Source organism: Cnephaeus nilssonii (assembly GCF_951640355.1).
Source record: "Cnephaeus nilssonii genome assembly, chromosome: 4".
Taxonomy (NCBI): domain Eukaryota; kingdom Metazoa; phylum Chordata; class Mammalia; order Chiroptera; family Vespertilionidae; genus Cnephaeus; species Cnephaeus nilssonii.
Genome location: NC_137075.1, coordinates 11,577,649 through 11,604,567, shown reverse-complemented (window position 1 = coordinate 11,604,567; position 26,919 = coordinate 11,577,649). Strand labels below are relative to the sequence as shown.

General features: G+C 38.6%; 1 protein-coding gene across 14 annotated transcripts in view; it reads left to right on the top strand.

The window, feature by feature from the left end:
* Positions 1-26,919, top strand: part of ZEB1 (zinc finger E-box binding homeobox 1) — a 298,551-nt gene that overhangs the window by 179,849 nt on the left and 91,783 nt on the right. For all 14 annotated transcript variants that reach the window (XM_079768589.1, XM_079768588.1, XM_079768582.1 and 11 more), the window contains one exon: positions 11,953-12,153. In XM_079768589.1, the coding sequence (XP_079624715.1) occupies positions 11,953-12,153 (201 nt within the window). The remainder of the gene's footprint in view (positions 1-11,952; positions 12,154-26,919) is intronic.

The following is a 26,919-nucleotide window of genomic DNA, read 5'->3' as shown; positions in this document are numbered from 1 at the left end:
CTGACCACCAGGGGGCAGCTCCTGTGTTGAGTGGGATCAGGCCGAAACCGGCTCTCCAACATCCCCCGAAGGGTCCCAGATTGTGAGAGGGTGCAGGCCAAGCTGAGGGACCCCACAGGTGCATGATCAGGACTGGGGAGGGATGTGGGAGGTTGTTCAGCTAGGGAGGGACTGCGGGAGGGCTCCAGGGCATGTCCAGCCCATCCCACTCAGTCCCAATCGGCCGGACTCCAGCAGCAAGCTAACCTACTGGTCAGAGTGTCTTCCCCATGGTGGTCAGTGCATGTCATAGCAACTGACCGACTCTCTGCCCCCTGGTGGTCAGTGCATGTCATAGCTACTGGTCAACTGCCCCTCGTGGTCAGTGCACATCATAGCGAGTGGTTGAGAAGCCTTAGCATATCATTAGCATATTACGCTTTGATTGGTTGAACGGACGACCGGACGACCAGACACTTAGCATATTAGGCTTTTATTATATAGGATAGTATTCCATTGTGTAAATGTACCACAGCTTTTTTTTTATTCACTCATCTACTGATGGGCACGTAGGCTGTTTACAGATCTTAGCTATTGCAAATAGCACTGCTATGAACATAGGGGTGTATATTTTCTTTCTGATTGGTGTTTCATGCTTCTTAGGATATATTCCTAGAAGTGGGATCACCGGGTCAAATGGCAGTTCCATTTTAAAATTTTTGAGGAGACTCCACACTGATTTCCATAGTGGCTGTACCAGTTTGCATTCCTACCAGCAGTGTATTAGAGTTTCTTAATTAAAGAGGAAGGAATACTTCCAACCTTTTTTTTTTTTTTTTAATGAGGCCAGCATTATCCTAATTCCAAAACCAGAGAAAAACACTACAAAGAAAGATAATTAAAGGCCATATCACTGATGAACATAGATGCTAAAATCCTCAACAAAAATTTTAGCATATCAGCCCTATCTGGTTTGGCTCAGTGGATAGAGCGTCAGCCTGCGGACTGAAGGGTCCCAGGTTCAATTCAGGTCAAGGGTACATACCCGGGTTGCAGGCTCAACCCTCAATCAGGGGGCATGCAGGAGGCAACCTATCCATGATTCTTTCTCATCGTTGATGTTTCTCTCTCTCTCTCCCTCTCCCTTCCTCTCTGAAATCAATAAAAGTATATATTAAAAAATATTAGCATATCAGATCCAGCAATACATTAAAAAGATGATACTTCATGAACAAGTGGGATTTACCCTAGGGATGCAAGGCTAGTATAATATTTGCAAATCAATAAACGTGATATATCACATAAACAAATTGAAACACAAAAATCATATGATCATATCAATAGATACAGAAAAGCATTTGACAAAATTCAACACCCATTTTTTTTATAAAAACTCTCAGCAAAGTTGAATTAGAGGGATCATACCTCAACATAATAAAGGCCATATATGAAAAACCTACAGCCAACATCATACTCATTGAGCAAAAACTAAAACCATTTCCCCTAAGAACCAGGTACAAGACAGGGGTTTCCACTTTCATTACTTTTATTCAACATAGTACTGGAGGCCCTAGCCACAGCAATAAGACAAGAAGAAAACATAAAAGGCATCCAAATTGAAAAGGAATATATAAAACTATCATTATTCACAGATGACATGATATTGTACACAAAAAAACCCAAGGACTCCACCAAAAAAAAACCAAACAAACAAAAAAAACACACAAAACTACTAGATTTAAGAAAGGATTTTGGCAATGTAGCAGGATACAAAATTAATACCCAGAAATCATTGGCATTCTGATACACCAATAATGAACTCTCAGAAAGAGAAACTAAAAAAATAGTTCCATTTAAAAAATAGTCCATTGCAACAAAATAATTGGAATACTTAGGAATAATCTTAACCAAGGAGGTAAAAGACCTGTACTCATAAAACTATAGAACATTGAAAAAAAGAAATAGAGGAAGATACAACAAATGGGAGCATATACCATGTTTATGGATTGGAAGAATTAACATCATTAAAATGTCTAAACTACCCAAAGCAACACACAGATTAAATGCAATCCCAGTAAAATACAAATGGAATACTTCACAGATCTAGAACAAATATTCCAAAAATTTATATGGAATCAAAAAAGATCCAAATAACTGCAACAGTCCTGAGAAAGAAAAAGTTGAAGAGATCACAAGACCAGATAACAAGCTATAATACAAAGCCATTGTAATCAAAATAGCCTGGTAGTGGCACAAGAACAGATATATAGACCAATGGAACAGAGCCAAGAATTCAGAAATCAACCCAAGCTATTATGCTCAATTAATATTTGACAAAGGAAGCATGTATGCTCTTGCCTCCTTTGTCAAATATTAACTGAGCATAATGTCAAACAGGAGTGGTAAAAGTGGCCATCCCTGTCTTTTTGGTTTTAGTTTTTGCCCATGGTGTATGATGTTGGCTGTAGGTTTGTCATAAAAGGCTTTTATTATGTTGAGGTATGATTCCTCAAATCCCACTTTGCTGAGAGTTTTTATCAGGAAAGGGTGTTGGATTTTGTCAAATGCGTCTTCTGCATCAATTGATATGATTATGTGATTTTTGTCTCTCAATTTGTTTATGTGATGTATCACGTTAATTGATTTGCAGATATTTTACCAGGCTTGTATCCCTGGAATAAATCCCACTTCGTTATGGTATATGATTTTTATTATGTAATGCTGGATCTGATTTGCTAGAATTTTGTTGAGGATTTTAGCATCTATGTTCATCAATGATATTGGCCTGTAGTTCTCTTTCTTTGTGGTGTCTTTATCTGGTTTTGGAATTAGGGTAATGCTGGCTTCATAGAAAGAGCTTGGAAGTGTGTCTTCCTCTTGAATTTTTTGAATAGTCTGAGAAGAATAGGTTTTATTTCTTCTTTGAATGTTTGGTAAAACTCTGTGAAGCCATCTGGCCCCGGAGTTTTGTTTGCTGGAAGTTTTTTGATGACTGCTTCAATTTCCTTCTTAGTTATCAGCCTGTTGAGATTTTTTTATTCTTCTTGGTTGAGTTTTGGAAGGTCGTATTTTTCTAGGAATATGTCCATTTCCTCTAGGTTGTCTAGTTTGTTGAAATAGAGTTGTTCATAGTATTCTTTTATAATCCTCTGTATTTCTGTGGGGGTCTGTTGTTATTTCGCCTCTTCATTTCTGATTTTATTTGTGTCCTCTCTCTTTGCTTCTTGGTGAGCCTGGATAGAGGTTCATCAATCTTGTTAATCCTTTCAAAGAATCACCTCTTGGTTTCATTGATCTTTTGTAGTGTTGTTTGTGTCTCTATGTCATTTATTTCTGCTCTGATCTTTATTATCTCCTTCCTTCTGCTCACTCTGTGCTTTTCTTGTTGCTCTTTTTCTAAATCTTTAAGTTCTAGTGTTAGATAATTTATTACCATTTTTTCTTGTTTTGTTTTTTTTGAGGTAGGCCTTTAGAGCTATGAACTTCCCTCTCAGGGCTGCTTTCAATGTGTTGTATAGCTTTTGGATTGTTGTGTTTTGTCATTTGTTTCCAGGATGTTTGTAATTTCTTCTTTGATCTCTTTGGTAATCCAATCATTGTTTAATAGCATGCTATTGAGCCTCCAAGTGTTTGAATTTTTTTATTGTTTTTATTGTAGTTGATTTCTAATATTTTGCCATTGTTCTCTGAGAAGATGCTTGATATGATTTCAATCTTTTTTAATTTGGAGAGACTTTGCCTTTGCCCCAACATGTGGTCTGTCTTTGAAAATGTCCCATGTGCACTTGAGTAGAATGTATACTAGTATTCTGTAGCTTTGGGGTGAAATGTACTAAAGATGTTGATTAAGTCCATCTGATGTAGTAAGTCATTTAGGATTGCTGTTTCTTTGTTCATTTTTTGTCTAGAAGATTTATCCAGTGATGTCAGTGGGGTATTAAAGTCCCCTACTATAATTGTATTGCTGTCGATCTCTCCCTGGATTTCTTCCAGAAGTTTTTTAAAAAATATATTTTATTGATTTTTTTACAGAGAGGAAGGGAGAGGGATAGAGAGTTAGAAACAGGGGGCGTTGGTGGTATAGTGGTTAGCATAGCTGCCTTCCAAGCAGTTGACCCAGGTTCGATTCCCGGCCAACGCAACCCAGTTAATCACTTTTTGCCGAAACCGGTTTGGCTCAGTGGATAGAGCGTCACCTGCGGACTCAAGGGTCCCAGGTTCGATTCCGGTCAAGGGCATGTACCTTGGTTGTGGGCACATCCCCAGTAGGGGGTGTGCAAGAGGCAGCTGATCGATGTTTCTCTCTCATCGATGTTTCTAACTCTCTATCCCTCTCTCTTCCTCCTTGTAAAAAATCAATAATATATATATATATATATATATATATATATATATATATATATAGAGAGAGAGAGAGAGAGAGAGAGAGTTAGAAACATTGATGAGAGAGAAACATCGATCAGCCACCTCCTGCACCCCCCCCCCCCCACTGGCGATGTGCCCACAACCAAGGTACATGCCCTTGACTGGAATCGAACCTGGAACCCTTCAGTCCGCAGGCCAACGCTCTATCCACTGAGCCAAACTGGTTAGGGCCAGTTGTTTTTTTTTTAAATGTATTTTTGTGCTCCTGCATTGGATGCATAAATGTTTACCAGAGTTATATTCTTTTGTTATATCGATCCATTTAGTATTATGAAGTGGTCTTCCTTATCTCTTGTTATAGCCTTCACTTTGAGGTCTGTTTGGTCAGATATAGGTATTGCTACCCCAGCTTTTATTTCATTTCCGTTTGCTTAAAATATATTTTTCCATCCCTTCACTTTCAGGGTGTGTGAGTCTCTTGTTCAGAGGTGGGTCTCTTGTGGACAGCATGTATATGGGTCATGTTTTCTTATCCACTCAGCCACTCAATGTCCTTTGATTGGAGCATTTAATCCATTTATATTTAAAGTTATTATTGTTAGGTAATTGTTTGTAGCCATTTTTATTTTTGTGTGCCTGTGTTCCTTATTCCCCCTTTTGTTTTTTTTCTTTTTACAACAATCCCTTTAGCATTTATTGCATTGCTGGCTTGGTATTGATAAATTCCCTTAGCCTTTTTTTGTCTGTGAAGCACCTGATTTCCCCTTCAATTTTGAATGATAGCCTTGCTTGATAGAGTATTCTTGGATTCAGTACTTTGCTTTGCATTACTTTGTATACTTCATTACATTCCCTTCTCACCTGAAGTGTTTCTGTTGAGAAATAATTTGATAATCTAATGTGAGATCCTTTGTAGGTAACTCTCTGTCTCTCTCTTGCAGCCCTTAAGATTTTCTCTTTTGTCGTTAATGTTTGCCATTGTAATTACAAGGTGTCTTGGGGTAGGTCTTTTGGGGTTCAACTTACTTGGGACTCTATGTGCTTGTGTCACTTTTTTTCTTTCTTATATCAAGGTCATTTTCTAGCATTATTTCTTCAAATAGGTTCTCAAATCCTTGCTGCTCTTCTTGTCCTTCTGGCACCCCTATTATACATATGTTACTTTGTTTCATGTTGTCCCAAAGTTGCCTTAGGCTCTTCTCCTGCTTTCTAATTTTTTTTCTCCAGTTGCTGTTCAGATTGGCCTTATTTCTCTACCCTACCTTCTAGCTCACTAATTTGGTCCTCTGATTCTCTTAGTCTACTGTTGAAACTTTCCATCGTGTGTTTTATTGTAGCTATATCACTTTTGATTTATTATTTATTCTTACATAGGTTATTGATTTTTTTGTCCATCCACTTTATGAAATGTATGACCATTATTCTGAATTCTTTTTCTGACATATGGTATGCCTCTGTTTCATTTAGTTCCTTTTTTTTGGAGGGGGTGATTCCAACTTTCCTTTGAGGGTTGCTTTTTCGCCTCCTCATTTTTGCTGTCACTGAAGGGTCCAGTCACTGAGTTGCGTGAGGCCTGAGCTCTGGGGTGGGCTTGGCAGGAGTGTAGTGCACCCTGACAGTCAAGGGCGGGCTCTGGGTATTGGGAGGCCCAGCCATAAGCTCAGCAGAAACCCTGCAAGCTCCATGAGTCAGGGGCTGGCTCGAGTGCCCAGGAGACATGGCCACTGATACTCAGGGACTGGCTGAGGTGTCCGTGAGCCATGGCTGGCAGGAGCCATAGACACCAACAGTCAGGTCCGGCTCGGGTGCCCTGGAGTGCAGCCAGTGAGAGCCATGCACAGGAGCGTGCACAGACAGTCAATGCTGGCTCGGGTGCTTTGGAAGCACAGCCAGCAGGAGCCCCATGGGCCGACAGTCAAGGCTAGCTCGGATGCCCTGGAGGCATGTCAGGTGGGAGCCCTGTATGCTGACAGTTCTGGCGTGGTGCCCGGGAAGTGTGGCCAGTGGGAGCCCCATGCACGTCAACAGTCAGGGGTGGCTTGGGTTGCGTGGGACCTACGCCCCAGTGGTGGGTAGGTGGGAGGGGAATGCCCTCCAGGACTCACAGGAGCCTGAGACCAGGTTGGCTTGAGTCCCGGTGTCCATGGATATGCAGCTGTGGTTGCAGGTCTTTGTCCAGAGTGGCTATAGAGATTCGGTTTTTGTCTGAGGCAAATCTGGGTGGTGGTGAGGCTGGGATCCTAGTCACAGCAGCTCTTCTCTTCAAGATGACTGATTTCTGTGCCAGTACCTCCACAGGGGAGTGCTTGCAGCGGTAGTGGGGCTCCCCATCTCAGAGAGCCCAGAGAGCCCAGTCTGCCAGCCCCAGAAAGTCTTGCAGGATCTAAGTCACACACACACACACACACACACACACACACACACACACACACACACCATGTCCACACCCTCCCGTTTTGCTCCCTTCCCTCTCTCACACTCTCTTTGTCCCTGTCGTCCTGCCAGTTGACATTTTCCTTCTGTCATTTAATATTTTATTTAGGATTTTTACATTAGTGATCACCAGTGAGAGTGAATTCATGAGTGTGTGTGTGTATGTGTGTGTGCTCTTTCTCAAATTTAACTTTACTGTTATTATGCTGGGTTCGTAGAAAGACTTTAGGCCCCTTTAATTTTCTTCTCTCTTTAAAAAAGCAACAGAATTATAAGTCCCTTGAAGATATGAAGAAATTCGGCTGGCAAAACATTGCCACTATTTGATAGCTTCCTAAATTTATTCTATGGTCTGTCTACCTTTCATCTCTTTCTTATAATTTTATAAATTCCATAAAATAATAAATGTAGTTATAGTCATTTACATTTTCCTAGAAAGTTATTTTATCCAAGTTTTCAAATGTATTAGCTTACATTTATACAAAATATTTATAAATGAAGTCTCTACATTCCTTTGTAGTTATTTCTCCATATGCATTTTAATATTGAATATTTGTGCTACTTGTTCCCTGCCCCCCCCCCCCGGGATTAAAAAGGCTGGCAACTTCTCAATTTCATTGATTTTGTCAAGACCTGGTTATTGGATTGATTTATTAATTATTTGACTCAGTTTCTGTATTTGTATTTTCAATCTCATCTTTAGTCTTTACCTGGGTTTTGTCATACCGCCTGTATTCCATAACCAACAAGTTACATAAATAATAAAAACATCCTTTTTACAAATGCATATTTTATCTATGAAGGAAATATTAGTTATTGGTAATTTAGTGTGAATTGTGTCAGTCCATATATATAAAAGAACCACCTGTTCCTAGGACTGCATTAGTTTAATCTGCTAAGAACTTTGCTGTTTAATTGATTCATCTACTTCTTTGTGAGTTTTACTAACTCTGGCCAAAATTAACTCACTGAGTGGGAGTATTGATAAGGCAGGGAAAGGAAAAGGTAATTTGGGATGGCTCTTGTTGGGGGCATATAGACAGAAGACCTATGAAGAATAGGGAAAAGGCCAGAACAAGACTGAGATAGTACCAAAGACAAATCCCATAAATTCTTAGTAATTTTTGTGTAATGAGAGAGGGGCGAATATTAGAACTGAGATTCTTTTCATGATGGCAACCCTCTCCCCTGCCTCTGCCTATCAGTTTTCATTCTATTAATAGCTTATAACTGAAGGCATTAAAAAAACACCTACCCTTTTGCAGGGGTAAATTTCAGAATCATTGACTTCTTTGGAGTTATAATAAGTTAAATTATTTTGAAAATGTGAAAAAAAGACTGTGATTGTTGTTTAATTTAATAGGCACCCTAGATTAAGAAAGATTTTACTTAGAGGATTAAAAGAACTCCCTGTCCCAAATTTGGTGAACCATATGTATTAATATGTTCATAGTTATTTGACCTCTCTAAAAATCATTATGATGCCTATTTTTAAAGGACTTAAATTAAAATTAGATAATATACACCCTGTATGTTATATATTATATTATATTATATTATATTATATTATATTATATTATATTATATTATATTATATACTAGAGGCCCGGTGCACGAAATTTGTGCCGGGGGGGAGGGTCCCTCAGCCCAGCCTGCACCCTCTTCAATCTGGGACCCCTTGAGGGATGTCCAACTGCCCGTTTCGCCCTGATCCCAGTGGGATCAGGTTGAAACGGACAGTCAGACATCCCTTTCACCATCCAGGACTGCTGGCTTCCAACTGCTCACCTGCCTGCTTGCCTTATTGCCCCTAACCGCTTCTGCCTGCCAGCCTGATCACCACCTAACCACTCCCCTGCCAACCTGATTGATGGCTAACTGCTCCCTGCCAGCCTGTTTGCCCCTAACTACCATCCTCTGCAGGCCTGGTCACCCCTAACTGCCCTCCCCTGCAGGCCTGGTCCCCCCCAACTGCTCTCCCCTGCAGGCCTAGGTCCCTCCCAACTGCCCTTCCCTTCAGGCCTGGTCCCCCCCAACTTCCCTCCTCTGCTGGCTTGGTCACCCCTAACTGCCCTCCCCTGCAGGCTTTATTGCCCCCAACTGCCCTCCCTTGCAGGCCTGGTCCCTTCCAACTACCCTCCCCTGCTGGCCTGATTGCCCCCAACTGCCCTCCCTTGCAGACCTGGTCCCTCCTAACAGCCCTCCCCTGCTGACCATCTTGTGGTGGCCATCTTGTGTCCACATGGGGGCAGCCATCTTGTGTGTTGGAGTGATGGTCAATCTGCACATTACTCTTTTATTAGATAGGATAGAGGCCTGGTGCACGGGTGGGGGCCGGCTGCTTTGCCCTGAAGGATGTCCTGGATCAGGGTGGGGGTTCCCTTGGGGTGTGGGGTGGCCTGGGCAAGGGGCCTGTGGTGGTTTGCAGGCCAGCCACACCCTCTGGCGACCCAAGCGGAGGCCCTGGTATCTGGGGTTTATTTATCTTCTACAATTGAAACTTTGTAGCCTGGAGCAGAGCCAAGCCTTCTGCTTGCTCCGTGGTAGCAGCCATTTCCATTAGGATTTATCTAACTTCTATAATTGAAACTTTGTAGCCTGGAGCGAAGGCCTGGGCCAGCCAGGGTGTGCGGAAAGCTTGGCTTCCTCCATCGCCCAGGGCAACCCTATCCTCCTGCTCTTCCAGCTCCATGGCTGCCGCCATTTCTGTTTGGGTTTATGTATCTTCTATATTTGAAACTTTGTAGCCTTGAGTGGAGGCCTAGGCCAGCAAGGGCAGACAGGAAGCTTGGCTTCCTCCATTGCCGGGGAAACCCAAGCCTCCCTCCTGCTCTCTGTGGCCGTACCCATCTTGGTTGGGTTTATTTGCATATTTGCTCCTGTTTGGCTGGTGGTGGGCGTGGCTTGTGGGTGTGGCTAGTGGTGTAGCAGAGTGATAGTTAATTTGCATATTACTCTTTTATTAGATAGGATTACATTAAATATGTATATCACTACCTCATAATCTTTATTATACAGTATTTTTATTATACAGTAATATTATATATAAGTTAGGTCAAAAGCTAAATTAACACATATTTACAGTCAGTGTAGTACCTACTTCTTTGAGAGTTATACTAGCATAGGCCGAAATTAGCTCACTGAGTTAGTGGAAGTTTATGGACAGCATAATCTCCCCTTTCCTGGAGTGTTAAGCCATTATGCTCAATTAATATTTGACAAAAAACACAAGAGCATACAATGGAGTCAGGACAGCCTCTTCAATAAATGGTGTTGGGAAAATTGGATAGATAACATGCGAAAGAAGGAAGGGAGGGAGGGAAGGAGGGAGGGAGGGATGGAGGGAGGGAGATCCACCAAAGAACTTGTATGCATATATATATGCATAACCCATGGACACAGTGGACAGGGGTGTGCTAGAAGGGATAAATGGGGGAAAAGGAGGGACATATGTAATACATTCAACAATAAAGATTTTTTTAATAAAAAAAAAAGAGTACTATGGAATAAGGCAGACAAGGATTTTGAGTCCAGCTCTACAACTTAATAGCTATATAACCTCAGCCAGGTTACTTAGTTTCTCTCTCTCCCTCTCTCTCTCTCTCTCTCTCTCTCTCTCTCTCTCTCTCAATTAAGTGACATGATGATTATAGCAAACACTTGTATAGTCTTTACTTTGTGCAAGACACTTTTAAATTATTAGCCCCTCACAACTACCTTATTCAGTGTGGATACTGTTATATCTGGCATTAACTATTAGCAAATAATACCAACAAGAACTGCCACCAAGAAGTCAATGTGTCCTTAACCACAATGTGGTGACCATAAGACTGTATTGAAAATTTTACCATTTTCTATTGAAATTGAAATTCTTATTGTGACTGGTAAATTATGCTTAAAGATTTAAAAACTGTTTACCTTTTCTATTTTCTTTTATCTTTACTCTCTTGAAATTTTACAATTAAATAAGATATATAAAGTGATTAGTATCATACTACTTAGTGTATAAATTAATTGATGAAATTTGTTGTTATTGTTACCTATAAAGAGAGAGTTGAAGAAAAAATTTGGGAGTTGGGCTTTTACTAATTTTACATGTTATGTATTGCCTGACCTTTTTTCCAATGAACATATATTACTTTTATAATAATATTAGACAATGATGTGCTCTTGGGGAAAGATCTGGAAAATGTATTCACACTAAAATATTAATGACACAAAACTTTATATTTTTCTTATGACACAAGATATTGAAGAATTCCTCAAGTAGGCAAAAGGGTAATCACTCCACTAGTATTTTGGACAGAAGGGTCTTCCCAAGGTCTATAAGAGGAGCTTTGGAGATTTTTGGTTCTTTTTACTCACCTCGACTTGTACATTTATACTTTTTATTGTATTTCTTCTTTTATGTCCTTAGGGGGGTGTATTCATATGGAAAGGGGGATATATATATATATATATGCATATCATTTAAGCATTTAGGTGATTATCATCTATCAAGAATGGTTGGAAAATAGAAGGAAGAAATGGAAAGAACTAGAAGTAATCATTCCTTAGTTATCTAAACAAAGAAAAGCTTCCTTTTCTCCCTTTCTCTCCAGTAATGCATGGACTTAATCAATAACTTTAATATACTTTTTCTTATGGTAAATTTGATCATGTATTGTTATGTAAATAAAGGAGCTGAAGTATTTCTTAAGTTATGATGCTTTAAAGATTGGAAGCCCTAATTGTGCATGAGCAGTATCATATAGAATAAGCTCATTGTGATTGGAGAGGATAACATGCTTAGTGTAGTGTTCAACAGCACAGATTATGAAATCAGAATGCTAGAGTTCAAATCCTGGCCCTGGCACTTCTTGGTTGGATCTTACTTGAACAAGTTACTTACCTTCCATATGTCTTGGTTTCTACTTATGTAAAATAAGGATATAAGTAGTACATGGTAGAGAGTTCTCTATTTCGTAAGGTTGCTGTAAGGTTGTTGTAAGAATTAAATGAGTTACTATTTATAAATCACTTTTATATATAGTAAGTATTCAAAAAGTGTAGCTACTAAAAGAAATATTATTGAATCACAATCTGTTGTACTTATAAAATTTATTTTTACTGAAGTGTAAAAACTGATTTTTACACTAGTTGGTTTTGACTATTTTTTTCTTATTTGTATTACAGTTACAAATTATAATACTGTGGTAGAAACAAATTCAGATTCAGATGATGAAGACAAGCTCCATATTGTGGAAGAAGAAAGTATTACAGATGCAGCAGATTGTGAAGGTGGTATGCCAGAAGATGACCTGCCAACAGACCAGACAGTGTTACCAGGGAGGAGCGAAAGAGAAGGGAATGCGAAGAGCTGCTGGGAGGATGATGGCAAGTTTAATTTTGTTTTGTAACATTCTATTCTCTTTATTTTTTTTAAAATATATTAACTAAAAAGATAAGTTAAATGAAAAATTTGAAATGAACTTTAAGTTTACTTGTCTATTAATCAATAGAAGGTATCCTTCTATTTACCAAAAAAGTAGATTATGAAGCAGAATAATAAAGTTATTATGACCAAATGTATAATGCAGATAATATTGAATTCTAGTAGATTTTTTAAAAGAATCAAGCTTTCCATATGCTGTTGATATAATTGAAGCTATATTTAATTTCATATTGTGACCTCAAATGAATGTTTTTAAGCCAGTCTGCTCCTCTTTTAATGTGTGTGTGTGTGTGTGTGTGTGTGTGTGTGTGTGTGTGTGTGTGTGTGTCTGTCTGCGTGTGTGTGACATCCAAATTTGAGAGAGGAGAATTCCTAGAAGAGTTTCTGAGTGAAACAGCGGTCTTGAGATACAAAACAGCAGTAGAGGTTAATTAGGTAAAAACAAGGAATAGAAGGTGCTTCAAGCAGAAGACACAACATGCATGAAACCACTAAGGTTTGAACAAATGATGTTTGCAGAAATTGAGATCAAGGACGTAAAGAAGGGACGAATAGGAAGGGCACTGTGTGCTACATCAAGGAATTCGAACTTATTTCTGGAAGCTTTGAAAAGAACATCATTGATATGTACTTCAGAATTAAGTTTAGTAGCAATATGGAAAATAATTCTAAAGGGAGGGAGTCTAAAGGCAGGAGGCAGTGCCTTCAGTAAGCAGGCTATAAGAATTCAGGAAATTATAAGAGTTCTTGAACTAAAGAAGTAGTAGCCCTTGGGCTTGGAATAAAGGGGAGAGATTTGACAGAAATGTAGCAGGTAGAATATAAACGATTTGGTTGATTTTATGTGGAAAGTAACTAAGAGGGAAGGACTGACATAACTCCCAGGTTTCTGGAAAATAGAACCCAGAGAAGTAAATTTGCTTATTTATTATCACAACTGGTTAATGGCAGTGATATCAAACTTTTAATATTGAGCTCAAAACTTTTGGGAGCAAAGATTTCTTATGTATTTCTTGTCTGTGGCCAAAATTGATCCATCAGTATAGTTGAGCCAAAGTCTTATTTTGGAAGCAAATAGGAAATGATTTGTCTGGAAATGGAGGAGATAAGGAGAATAAGATAGATGGAGATAAAAAAGATGAAAAATCTTTGAAAGGTTCTTTTTCTGAATATATATTGGGATAGATTATTTGAACTGTCTCACTGAAAATAACTAATGTCAGTCTAATTACCTGATGTTATATTAAAAAATAAATAAATCTTGAAAGCTTTAAAGAGCTAGCTAGACAGTAAGACAACAACAGATCAAAATCTAAGTGAACACAGGAACCCATAGAGGTTGGCAGAGCACAGCATAGTAGAGTCTTTGACCTTAAAGACATTTGCCTAGCCAAGGCAATATAAGATATGGTTTTTAGGTCTCTGAGAAGAAACAAAGCTTTAGACCACAAAAATGTTTAATTACAGATTCTCCCATAGTATGGATTGCACGTGGATTATATGATGAACTAAAAGCAAACCCTCTCTCATCCCTACCATTCTCAGGAGTTAGCAGATAAAATTGCCTTGGTTAGGGATTGGGGGAGTGGAGAATTGTCTCTGAGAAGTAGTAATCATGAAGTGTCTTGCATTGATTTGCACCTCAGATTCACATTACTGGATAGTCTGATAAATCTGAAGCCATGATTGACTTTAAATTGGAACTGAGGCTAATGCCTATAGACACCAAGAAGAAGCTAATACAAATCTTTTTGAGCAACATACCTTCCTCCTTACACTAGAGTCTCCCAAATAACTCAGCAAGAAGGCACCAACATGATTGAGAATAAACAGAAATAAAAGGAGCAGAAACTGATCATAAAGATGTTAATCTGAGATAATCTCTGAGTTATCTGAGACAGATTATAAAATGACTGTCATGTTTAAAGAAAGAATAGACAAATTTTAAAGTAATCAAATGAAACTTCTAAAAATGAAAAAAATAAAATAATAGAAATTGAAGTTCAAAGGATGGATTTAACAGCAAAGTAAACAGAATTGAAGAAATAATTAATGAATTGAAATGTGGGGAAAATTGTACTAAAAGCATCTCAGAGAGGCAGAAATAGGAAAATAAAAAAATAATAGGAAACATGAAGGATAGAGTTAAAAGGTCCAATATATGTCTAAATTCTAGTAAAAGAGAGAAGAGGGAAACAGCAGTATTTGAAGAGATAATGGCTGAGATTTTTTTCAGAATCAGTGAAGGACACCAGACCACAAATTGAGAAGTCCAGCAAATCTCAAGAAGGATAAATAAGTCCACCCCCAGTCACATTATGGTAAAATAGAACATTCAAGACAAAAAGAAAAACTTAAAAGTAAATCCAAAAAGTCAGGTTGTGTTTGAGAGAGTGGCAGTTAGACTGACAGCCAAATTCTCAATAACAATGGAAACCAGACATAATAAAATGATGTCTCTCAATACAGAATTCTATATTTAGCAAAAATATTTTTAAAGAAAAAAGGTGAAATGAGGTAATTGTTTCAGGCAATGAAAACCGAAAATTGTTAATAGTAGACCCTTACTAAAGCAAATTCTAAAGGATATATTTTAGGCATGATGAAAGAAATCTTTGATAGGAGGTCTGAGATGTAAGAGCAGAGAAAATGACCAATATATAGTAAAGAGAAAAAATCACATAGTATTTCTCATGAAAATGCTAAGCAAAAAAAATGTGTAGCTAAAATTAATTTCAGATGAAGTCAACTTTAAGGACAAAAGCATTATACTGATGAAAGATTCAATTTACTAATAAGATATTATTTTAAATGTATTTGTACTTAATAACAGGGCCTAAAAATATATTAAGGAAAAATAAGCAATATAGGAAGAGAAAAAGACAAATCTGTGGAATAATTAACACACCATGATTAGACATTGATAGAATATTCACACAAAATCAATGAGGATGTAGAAGATTTGAAAATATGAGTAAGATAAATAGTAATTGCAAAGTAAGTGTTTTTTTCAACTGTGGAGCTTTTATAAAACTTGAGCATAGGCAGGGGAATAAAGCAAATCTCAACAAATTATAAAGGATAAAATTATACAGAGCATCTTCCTTGAACATAATACAATTAAGCTAGAAAATAATAAAAACTAAGTTTGGAAATTTTAAGAAACACACTTTTGAATGCATATTCATGGGTCAATGCAGAAATCATAATGAAAATGAAATTTTATAATGAATGATAAAAATATTGCATTTCAAAATTTGTAGAATATGGGTAAAGCAGATTATATGGTGCTTTTAAAATTACATTTATTGGGGTAGCATTGCTTAATATGATTATATAGGTTTCAAGTGTACATTTCTATGACACATGATCTGTGTCTTGCGTTGTGTGCCCACCACCCAAAGTCAAATTATCTTCCATCACTATATATTTGATCCCCTTTAACCTTTCCTGGCCCTCACCCCTCTTCCCTCTGGTAACCACCATACTGTTGTCTTTGTCTATGATTTTTCAGTCTTATATCCCACATATGATTGAAATCATATGGCTCATAGCTTTTCTTACTGACTTATTTCACTTAGCGTAATTTTCTCAAGATCCATCCATAGTGTTGCAGATGCAAGTATCGTATTTTCTTATGGCTGAGTTGTATATATGTACTACATCTTCTTTATCCAATCCTCTATGAAAGGACACGAGTTATTTCCATGTCTTTGCCACCATGAATAATAATGCAATGAACATAGGGGTGCATATATCTGCGAAAAGCAGTTTTTAGAGAAAATTTAAGTACACATTTTAGAAAAGTTTCTGGCTAAAAGTTAATGAGCTAAGTACCTCAAGAATTTCGAAAACTGAGCTGTTTGAAAGTTTAAAAAAGTAAATAATATAAAATTGAAAATAAACCTACAATATAAAATATCAAAATAGACAAAACTTTATTCTTTAAAAGTTTAACAAGAACAGCCCTAGCCAGGTAGCTCAGTTGGTTAGAGCATCATCCTGACAGGCCAGATTAATTACAGATTCTCCCATAATATGGATTACATGTGGATTATATGATTTCAGGTTCAATCCCTAGTCAGGGCACATACAACATTCAACCAATGAATGCATAAGTGGAACAGCAAATCTCTCTCTCTCTCTCTCTCTCTCTCTCAATAAATTAAAAAAGATTCACACAAAAAATTGTGCACTGATGTTTGAAGAAGATTTATTCATAGTTTCCCAAAACTGGAAACAACCCATTGTCCTTCAACAGGTGAAAGGAAAATTAAAATATAGGGCATTCATGCAATGGAATACTATCCTATCTAATAAAAGAGTAATATGCAAATTGACCGTCACTCCAAGAAACAAGATGGCCACCCCATGTGGTCAAAGATGGCTGCCCCCATGTGGACACAAGATGGCCACCACAAGATGGCCTGCAGGGCAGGGCAGTTGTGGGCAGTTAGGGGTGACCAGGCCAGCAGAGGAGGGTAGTTGGGGGTGACCAGGCGGGAAGAGGAGGACAGTTGGGGGAGACCAGGCCAACAAGAGAGGGCAGTTGCGGGGGACCCAGGCCTGCAGAGGAGGGCAGTTGGGGGGGGGACCAGGCCTGCAGGGGAGGGCAGTTTTGGGGGACCAGGACTGCAGGGTAGGGCAGTTGGGGGGGACCAGGCCTGCAGTGGAGGACAGTTGGGGGGACCCAGGCCTGCAGGGGAGGGTAGTTGGGGAGAACCAGGCCTTCAGGGGAGGGCAGTTGAGAGGGACCAGGTCTGCATGGGAGGGCAGTTGTGGGCAATCAGGCAAGCAGGGAAGGCAGTTAGGAGTGACCAGGCCAGCAGAGGAGGGCAGTTAAGGAAGACCAGGCCAGCAGGGGGGGACCATGTCTGCAGGGGAGGGCAGTTAGGGGTGACCAGGCCTGCAGGGGAGGGCAGTTGGGGGTGACCAGGCCTGCAGGAGAGGGCAGTTGAGGGGGACCAGGCCTGCAGGGGAGGGCAGTTAGGGGCAACCAGGCTGGCAAGAGAGGGCAGTTAGGGGTGACCAGGCTGGCAAGGGAGGGCAGTTAGGGGTGACTGGGCCAGCAGGGGAGGGCAGTTGGGGGAAACCGGCCCAGCAGGAGAGGGCAGTTAGGGGCAACCAGACTGGCAGAGAAGGGCAATTAGGGGTGACTAGGCCGGCAGGGGAGGGCAGTTAGGGGCAATCAGTTCGGCCGGGGAGCAGTTAGGCGTCGATCAGGCTGGTAGGGGAGTGGTTAGGGGGTGATCAGGCTGGCAGGCAAAAGCAGTTAGGGGCAATCAGGCAGGCAGGCAGGTGAGCGGTTGGGAGCCAGCAGTCTTGTATTGTGAGAGGGATGTCCGACTGCCCGTTTAGGCCCAATCCCACTGGGATTGGGCCAAAACGGGCAGTCGGATATCCCTCAAGGGGTCCCAGATTGGAGAGGGTGCAGGCTAGGCTGAGGGACACTCCCCCTGTGCACGAATTTTGTGCACTGGGCCTCTAGTGCAGCAATAAAATGCAACAAAAGCAACAAACGTGGATGAATCGCAAAGGCATTAAGCTGAGTAACAGAAGTCAATCTCAAAAGGTTACATACTGTATGATTACATGTATATGACATTTTATTTTTAATTTTTAAAAAGTCTTTATTGTTGATTGTGTTACAGATGTCCCCCTTTTTTCCCCATTGCCCCTTCTCCACCCAGTACCAATCCTGCCCCAGACCTTTACCATCCTACTGTCTGTGTCCATAGGTAAGATCTTTGGTTAATCTCTTCCCAACCACCACCATTCCCTCTGAGATTCGTCAGTCTGTCCCATGCTTCCATGCCTCTGATTCCATTTTATCCACCAGTTTATTTTGTTCATTAGATTTTGTGTTCATTTATTTTGATTTTTTAGATTCAATTGTTGATAGATATGTATTTGTTTCATTTTATTGTTCATATTTTTTATCTCTTCTTCCTCCTCTTCCTCTTTCTCTTCCTTTTCCTTTTCCTCTTCCTCTTCTTAAAGGATACCCTTCAACATTTCAAGTAATACTGGTTTGATGGTAATGAACTCCTTTAGCTTTTTCTTATCTGTGAAGCTCTTTATCTGACCCTCAGTTCTAAATGAGAGCTTTGCTGGGTAGAGTAATCTTGGTTGTAGTCTTTACTATTCATCACTTTGAATATTTCTTGCCACTCTCTTCTGGCCTGCAAAGTTTCTGTTGAGAAATCAACTGACAGTCGGTTGGGTGCTCCCTTATAGCTAACTAACTGCTTTTCTCTTGCTACTTTTAAGATTCTCTCTTTATCTCTATCTTGGCATTTTAATTATGATGTGTCTTGGTGTGGACCTCTTTCAGTTCCTCTTGTTTGGGACTCTCTGTGCTTCCTGGACTTGTAAGTCTATTTCTTTCACCAGGTAGGAGAAGATTTCTGTCACTATTTCTTCAAATAGGTTTTCAATATCTTGCTTTCCCTCTTCTCCTTATTCCACTCCCATAATGCACATGTTGATATGCTTGAAGTTATCCCAGAGACTCTTTACACTATCTTTATATTACTGGATTCTTTTTTCTTTTTTTCTATTCTGATAGAGTGTTTTTTGTTTCTTCATATTCCAAATCATTGATTTGATTCTCAAAATCCTCTACTCTACTGTTGAATCCCTGTAAATTATTCTTTATTTCAGTTAGTGTATGCTTAATTTCTGACTGGTCCTTTTTTATGTTTTTGACATTCTCACTAAGTTCCTTGAAAGTCTCATGAAGATCCTTGAATAACCTTATAACCATGGTTTTGAACTCTGTATCCAGTAGTTTGCTTGCTTCCATTTCTTTCATTTGTGACATGTTTCTTTGTCTCCATATTTTGGCTGCTTCCCTGTGTTTGTTTCCATGTATTAGGTAAAGCTATCATGTCTCCTGGAATTGGTAGAGTGGCCTTGTGTAGTAGGTATACTGTAAGGCCCAGTGGCTCAGCCTCCTGAACTGGACACTCCAGGTCTGCCCCTGTGTGGGCTGTGTGCACTGTCATGTTGAAGTTGAGCCTTGATTGCTGTTGGCGTCACTGGGAGGAGTTGACCTCCAGGCCAATTGGCTGTGAAGACCAGCTGCTACTACAGTACAAGAGCTGCTGTGCAGGAAACGCCTATATGGAGCAGAACTTGCTTCAGTGTATATGACATTTTAAAAAAAGACGCACTATGTGCTAGATAACAAACAGTGGTTACCAGGGGCTAGAGTGTGACTAAAAGATAGCCCTGGGGAGTTTGGATGGATGATATAATTGGTCTGAGTCCTGATTTTGGTGGTAGTTACATGAATCTATACCTGTATTAAAATTCATAGACTGTACACCGAGAGTAAAGAAACAGTAACATTGTCTATATGAAAACTTATATATGTATATATGTGTATATATATATATATGTTTTTTCTTCTACAAAGAAAACTAATCCAGATGACACCACTGATAAGTTGAAGGAGCTAATTATTCCAATTTTAAATAGCTCTTCCAAAGATAAATATAAGAAGGAATATTCCTCAACTTTTAAAGAGGCTGCCATAATCTTTATACCAAATCGGATAAGCATAAAAAAAATGAAAATTACAGACTCATTCAGAACACAGACACAAAAGTTACAAAAAACGTATTAGCTGTATATTATACAGGGGTGGGCAAAAGTACCTTTACAATTATAATACAAATAATATAATAATAAATAATAATACAAGAATAAGCTGTATTTTGTGTACTTGTGACTGTAAACCTATTTTGCCCACCCCTGTGTGTGTGTGTGTGTGTGTGTGTGTGTGTGTGTGTGTGATATAGGATGCGAGGTCAAAATAACATTTAAACCAATTTTAAAATACAGTTTAACAAACTTAAGGAGAACAATCAAATATTCACCTCAGCAGACACAAAAAAATCTTAGTAAAATTCAATACCTAGAATTGGATAACATAAAAGTTAGGAAACTAGGAACAGCAGGTACTTCCTTGATCTAATGAAGTGTGTCTATGTAAAATATATCACAGGCATCATACTTAATGATAAGAATGCTGACAACTCTTTTGTGATCATAAACAAAAGGAAAAGATAAAAGAATGAATCTTGGAACATCAGGAAGGAAGAAAGAACTCTCCATTTAAAGATACATTTCTTTCATAAATAAACTATATTTCTAAAGCTATATAAAGGACTAATTCTAGAGTTTTCTACACCTAAATTAAATATAAAAACTACATGTGTCAGTATGTGTTCAAAACAATCTTGCCTGAGCAAAGTAGAACAAACCCATAAACACAAAAGTGTTTCTTTGATAATTGATTTTTAGCCAAGTAAAAAAAACAGTGTCAGCCACTGAAAACCACAAATCAAGATAATTCTGGCATTCACCATGTATAAAGTATCCTTTTTCATTGCTTGAGTTTAAAATATCTTCATGAAAATGTGCACAGTTCAGTAGCACTGCCCAGTAATCCAAGGCAACCAAGTAGAATATTGGACCAGTGTCCTCAGTAAATTAATTTAAACTCATTAATATCAAGTTTAGTAATTCTTTTATATTTTGCTGTATTACATATGTCCCCTCCCCTGCCAGTGTCCTCACCCAGCCTGCCCACACACCCCAGTCCCGACCTTCACCGCCCCCCCACATTGTCTGTGTCAATTGATTATGCTTACATGCATACAAGTTCTTTGGTTGCTCTCTTAATCCACCCCCTGCCCACCCTCCGCTGCCTTCCCTCTAAAGTTTGAAGGTCTGTTTGATTATTCTGTGTCTTTGGATGTATTTTTGTTCATCAGTTTATGTTGTTCATTATATTCCAGAAATGGGTGAGATCATGTGATACTTATTTTTCTCTGACTGGTTTATTTCCCTTAGCATAATGCTCTCCAGGTCCATCCATGCTGTTGCAAGTGGTGAGAGGTTTTTTTTTCTTTTTTACAGCTATGTAGTATTCCATTGTGTAGATGTGCCATAGTTTTTTAATCCACTCATCTGCTGATGGGCACTTCAGCTGTTTCCAAATCTTGGCTATTGTAAAGTGTACTGCTATGAACATAGGGATGCATATGTTCTTTCTGATTGGTGTTTCTGATTTTTTGAGATATATTCCTAGGAGTGGGATTACTGGGTCAAATGCAAGTTCCATTTTTAAGTTTTTTAGGAAACTCCATACTGTTTTCCACAGAGGCTGCACTAGTCTGCATTCCCATCAGCAGTGCACGAGGGTTCCCTTTCTCCACATCCTCACAAACACTTGTCGTTTGATGACTTGTTGATGATAGCTATTCTGACATGTGTGAGATGGTACCTCATTGTTGTTTTGATTTGCATCTCTCAGATGATTAGTGACTTTGAGAATGTTTTCATATGTATCCTGGCCTTCTGTATGTCCTCCTTCAAAAAGTGTCTATTTAGGTCCTTTGCCCATATTTTGATTGGGTTATTTTCCTTTTGTTAGGTTGTATGAGTTCCCTATAAATTTTGGAGATTAAACCTCTGTCAGATGTAAAATTGGCAAATATGTTCTCCCATGCAGTGGGTTTTCTTGTTGTTTTGTTGATGGTTTCTTTTGCTGTGCAGAAGTTTTTTATTTTGATGTAGTTCCATTTGTTTGTTTTCTCCTTTGTTTCCATTGTCCTAGGAGATGTATCAGTAAACATATTTGTACAAGCTATATCTGATATTTTGCTTCCTATATATTCTTCTTAAATTTTTATGATTTCCCATTTTATGTTTAAGTCTTTTATCCATCTTGAGTTGATTTTTGTGTATGGTGGTCAAGTTTCATTTTTTTTGCAAGTATTTGGCCAGTTTTCCCAGCACCATTTATTGAAGTGATTGTCTTGACAGCATTGTATGCTCTTGCCCCCTTTGTCAAATATTAATTTAGCGTAATGGCTTGGGCTGATTTTTGGGTTCTCTGTCCTGTTCTATTGATCTATATGCCTGTTCTTGTGCCAGTACCAGGCTGTTTTGATTAAGGTGGCTTTATAGTATAACTTAAAATCTGGTATTGTGATTCCTCCTACTTTGTTCTTCTTTCTCAAGATTGCTGCGGCTATTCAGGGTCTTTTTTTATTCCATATATATTTTTGGAGAGTTTGTTCTAGGTTTGTGAAATATGCCATTGGTATTTTAATGGGGATTGTATTGAATCTATAGATTGCTTTGAGTAGTATGGACATTTTAATGATGCTGATTCTGCCAATTCATGAACACTGTATATTCTTCCATTTGTTTATGTCTTCCTCTAGCTCGTTTTCAATGTCCTGTAGTTTTCCAAGTACAGGTCTTTTACCTCCTTAGTTAAGTTTATTTCTAAGTATCTTAATTTTTTTGTTGCAATGGTAAATTGGATTTTGTTTTAATTTCTCTTTCTGTGAGTTCATTATTGGTGTATAAAAATGCTATAGATTTCTGGCTGTTAATATTGTATCCTGCTACATTGACAAATTCATTTATCAAATCTAGTAGTTTTTTGATGGAGTCTCTCGGGTTTTCTATGTACAATATCATGTCATCAGCGAATAATGACAGTTTTACTTCTTTTCCAATTCGGATGCCTTTTATTTCTTCTTCTTGTCTGATCGCTATGGCTAGAGTTTAGTAATTCTTTTAATTATTTTTTGATTTTTAGAGAGAGAAAGAGACATCAATTTGTTGTTCCACTTATGTACTTATTGGTTGATTCTTGTATGTACCCTTACCGGAAATTAAACCTGCAACCTTGGTGTATCCGGACAGTGTTCTAACCAATTGAGTTACCTGGCCCGGGCTAAGGTTAGTAATTCTTAATAGCTCACTTTGTTAGTTACCATAAGTGGCCCTTAATCATGCATTCAAATGATTATGGCTTCAGATCCAAACAGAAAACTTCTGTCCTTGAATTGCTTTATGGCTCCTCAAGATGATTCTTGTGGCTGAATTTGAAAAAGTATCTGTTAAAATTGGACATGATTGACCAAGCCAACCTGATCTGAAGTAGAATCAGAAAACCTGAATTACCACAGAGGAGTTTACTCTAAGGAGCAGTCAACCTACTCAGTGGAGCTTCACTCTGTTCATAGTTAATTTCAGGTTCTGTTCTTACATTAAAATTGTCTCCACTGCTGTTCTTGTGTTGTTCTTTGATTTTTTGTTTGTCATATTAAACTACTACCCAATGTAAAGAAAAAGAAAAAACCTGTAGAGTGTCTTGATCATGTCACTATTAACTGATAACTGCAAGAATATCTAAAATGTAAAATGTCCTGCCGTTGAATATAAGAGATTAGCAATGTTTGGTTAGAAAGTAGAGTAGCTGCAGCTTAGGTTTTTCAGAAGGAAGTTTAGAAGGCCAATCCTATCTAATAAAAGAGTAATATGCAAATTAACCATCACTTCGTGATAAAGATGGTCACGCCCAATGCCAATAAGGAGGGAATATGCAAATTGATAGGACAAAGATGGTGGCGCCGGCTGGAGCCACGGAGCCGGCGGAGAGTGGGAGGGAAGGCTTGGCATCCTGCATTGCCCCAGCGACCAAGGACACCAAGCCTGATGGGAAAGCACAGTGGGAGAGTGGGCAGGAAGGCTTGGCGTCCTGGGCCGCCCCAGCTTCCTAATTGTTGCCATGGAGACTGACAGCAGGGAGGAGGAAGTCCCACCCCCAAAGAATCAGCCAGAATCAGCCATTGGTCAGACAGCTCTCAGTGGCCTGACAGCCAGGACTCTCATTCACCTGCATCTCAGACCATAACAGCAGGGAGGTGGGACTATGTCTAAAGAACAACTGTTGATACAACCTAGCTCTACAGCCGAAAGATGCCAGCCTTATTGACAGAAAATGTCTGAAGAGCAACGTGCATCTGATCTTGAAAGAAGGCGGCACCTGCGGACCGAATGTATCTGAAGAGCAGCTATTGGAAACACATTGCTCTGAAGCCAAAAACAGGCGGCTTCATCGACAGAAAATGTCTAAAGACCAGGCCTTTGAATTTGAAAAAAGGCAGTGGCAATGACAGAATATATCTAGAGAACAGTCATCAACAAGTACTACCAATACTGGTAGGAACTGCCTGCTCAGCAAAAATGGAATACATGAGGATGCAATTCTCGAACATAGTTATGGTGGAATGACTGTTAGATGTGAATTTTGCCTATCACTAAATTTCTCTTATGAAAAACCATCCGATGGAAAATTTACTCGATGTTGTAGCAAAGGTAAAGTCTGTCCAAATGATATACATTTTCCAGAATACCTGGCATATTTAAAAAGATTAATGACAAACAAAGATTCTGACAGTAAAAATTTAATGGAAAATATTCGTTTCATAAATAGTTCTTTTGCTTTTGCTTCCATGGGTGCAAATATTGCATCACCATCAGAATGTGGGCCATACTGTTTTAGAATACACGGACAAGTTTATCACCGTACTGGAACTTTACATCCTTTGGATGGTGTTTCTCGGAAGTTTCCTCAACTCTATATTTTGGATACAGCCAAAGTGACAAGTAAAAGATTAGCAATGCCAGAAAACCAGGGCTTCTCAGAATGACTCATGATCAACATCAACAACCTCATGCATGAAATAAGTGAATTAACAAAATCATACAAGATGCTACATGAGGTAGAAAAGGAAGCCCAAGCTGAAGCAGCAGCAAAAGGTATTGCTCCCATGGAAGTAACAATGGCGATTAAATATGATCATAACAGTGACCCAGGTAGATATAATTCTTCCCATGTAACCGAGGTTGCTGTCATATTCAGAAACAAAGATGGAGAACCTCCTTTTGAAAGGGACTTGCTCATTCATTGTAAACCAGATTCCAATAATCCGAATGCCACTAAAATGAAACAAATCAGTATCCTGTTTCCTACATTAGATGCAATGACATATCCTATTCTTTTTCCACATGGTGAAAAAGGCTGGGGAACAGATATTGCATTAAGACTCAGAGATAACAGTGTAATTAACAATAATACTAGATGAAATGTAAGGACACAAGTCACACAAATGCAGTATTATGGATTTCATCTCTCTGTGCGGGACATGTTCAATCCTATTATAAATGCAGGAAAATTAACTCAACAGTTTATTGTGGATTCATATTCAAAAATGGAGGCCAATCGGATAAATTTCATTAAAGCAAACCAATCTAAGTTGAGAGGTGAAAAATAGAGTGGTTTGATGGATTATCTCAAGTCTAGATCTGAAAATGACAATTTGCCAATTGGTAAAATGATAATACTTCCATCATCTTTTGAGGGTAGTCCCAGAAATATGTAGTAGCGATATCAGGATGCTGTGGCAATTGTAATGAAGTATGGCAAGCCTGATTTATTCATAACCATGACATGCAATCCCAAATGGGCAGATATTACAAACAATTTACAACGCTGGCAAAAAGTTGAAAACAGACCTGACTTGGTAGCCAGAGTTTTTAATATTAAGCTGAACGCTCTTTTAAATGATATATGTAAATTCCATTTATTTGGCAAAGTAATAGCTAAGATTCATGTCATTGAATTTTAGAAACGTGGACTGCCTCACGCTCACATATTATTGATATTAGAAAGTAAGTCCAAATTATGAACAGAAAATGACATTGATCGTATAGTTAAGGCAGAAATTCCAGATGAAGACCAGTATTCTCGACTTTTTCAAATTGTAAAATCAAATATGGTACATGGACCAGGTGAAATACAAAATCCAAATAGTCCATGTATGGAAAATGGAAAATGTTCAAAGGGATATCCAAAAGAATTTCAAAATGTGACCATTGGAAATATTGATGGGATATCCCAAATACAAACAAAGATCTGGTAGCACCATGTCTATTGGAAACAAAGTTGTCGATAACACTGGATTGTCCCTTATAACCCATATTTGTGCCTTAAATATAACTGTCATATAAACATTGAAGTCTGTGCATCAATTAAAGTGTCAAATATTTATTTAAATACATCTATAAAGGGCATGATTGTGCAAATATTCAAATTTCTGAAAAGAAATATTATCAATAATGATAAAATACAGGACTTCCTTGACCCCAGGTATGTGAGTGCTCCTGAGGCTGTTTGGAGACTTTTTGCAATGCAAATGCATGACCAATCTCATGCAATCACAAGATTAGCTATTCATTTGCCAAATGAACATAATATGTATTTTCATACTGAAGATTTCGCTGAAGTTTTAGATAGGGCTAAAAGGTATAACTCAACTTTAATGGCTTGATTCTTATTGAATAGAGAAAATTCTGACACATGTAATTATTATTATTATTGGGAGATTCCACAGCATTATGTGTTTAATAATTCTTTGTGGACAAAACGCTGAAGGGGTGGGAATAAAGTATTAGGTAGACTGTTCACTGTGAGCTTTAGAGAACCAGAACAATATTACCTTAGACTTTTGCTTCTGCATATAAAAGGTGTGATAAGTTTTGATGATCTGCGAACTATAGGAGGTGTAACTTATGATACATTTCGTGAAGCTGCTAAACACCGAGGATCATTACTTGACGACACTATCTGGAAAGATATGATTGATGATGCAATCATCCTTAATATGCCCAAACAACTACGGCAACTTTTTGCATACATATGTGTGTTTGGATGTCCTTCTGCTGCAGACAAATTGTGGAATGAGAATAAATCTAATTTTATTGAAGATTTCTGTTGGAAATTACACTGAAGAGAAGGTGCCTGTATAAACTTTGAAATGCATGCCCTTAACGAA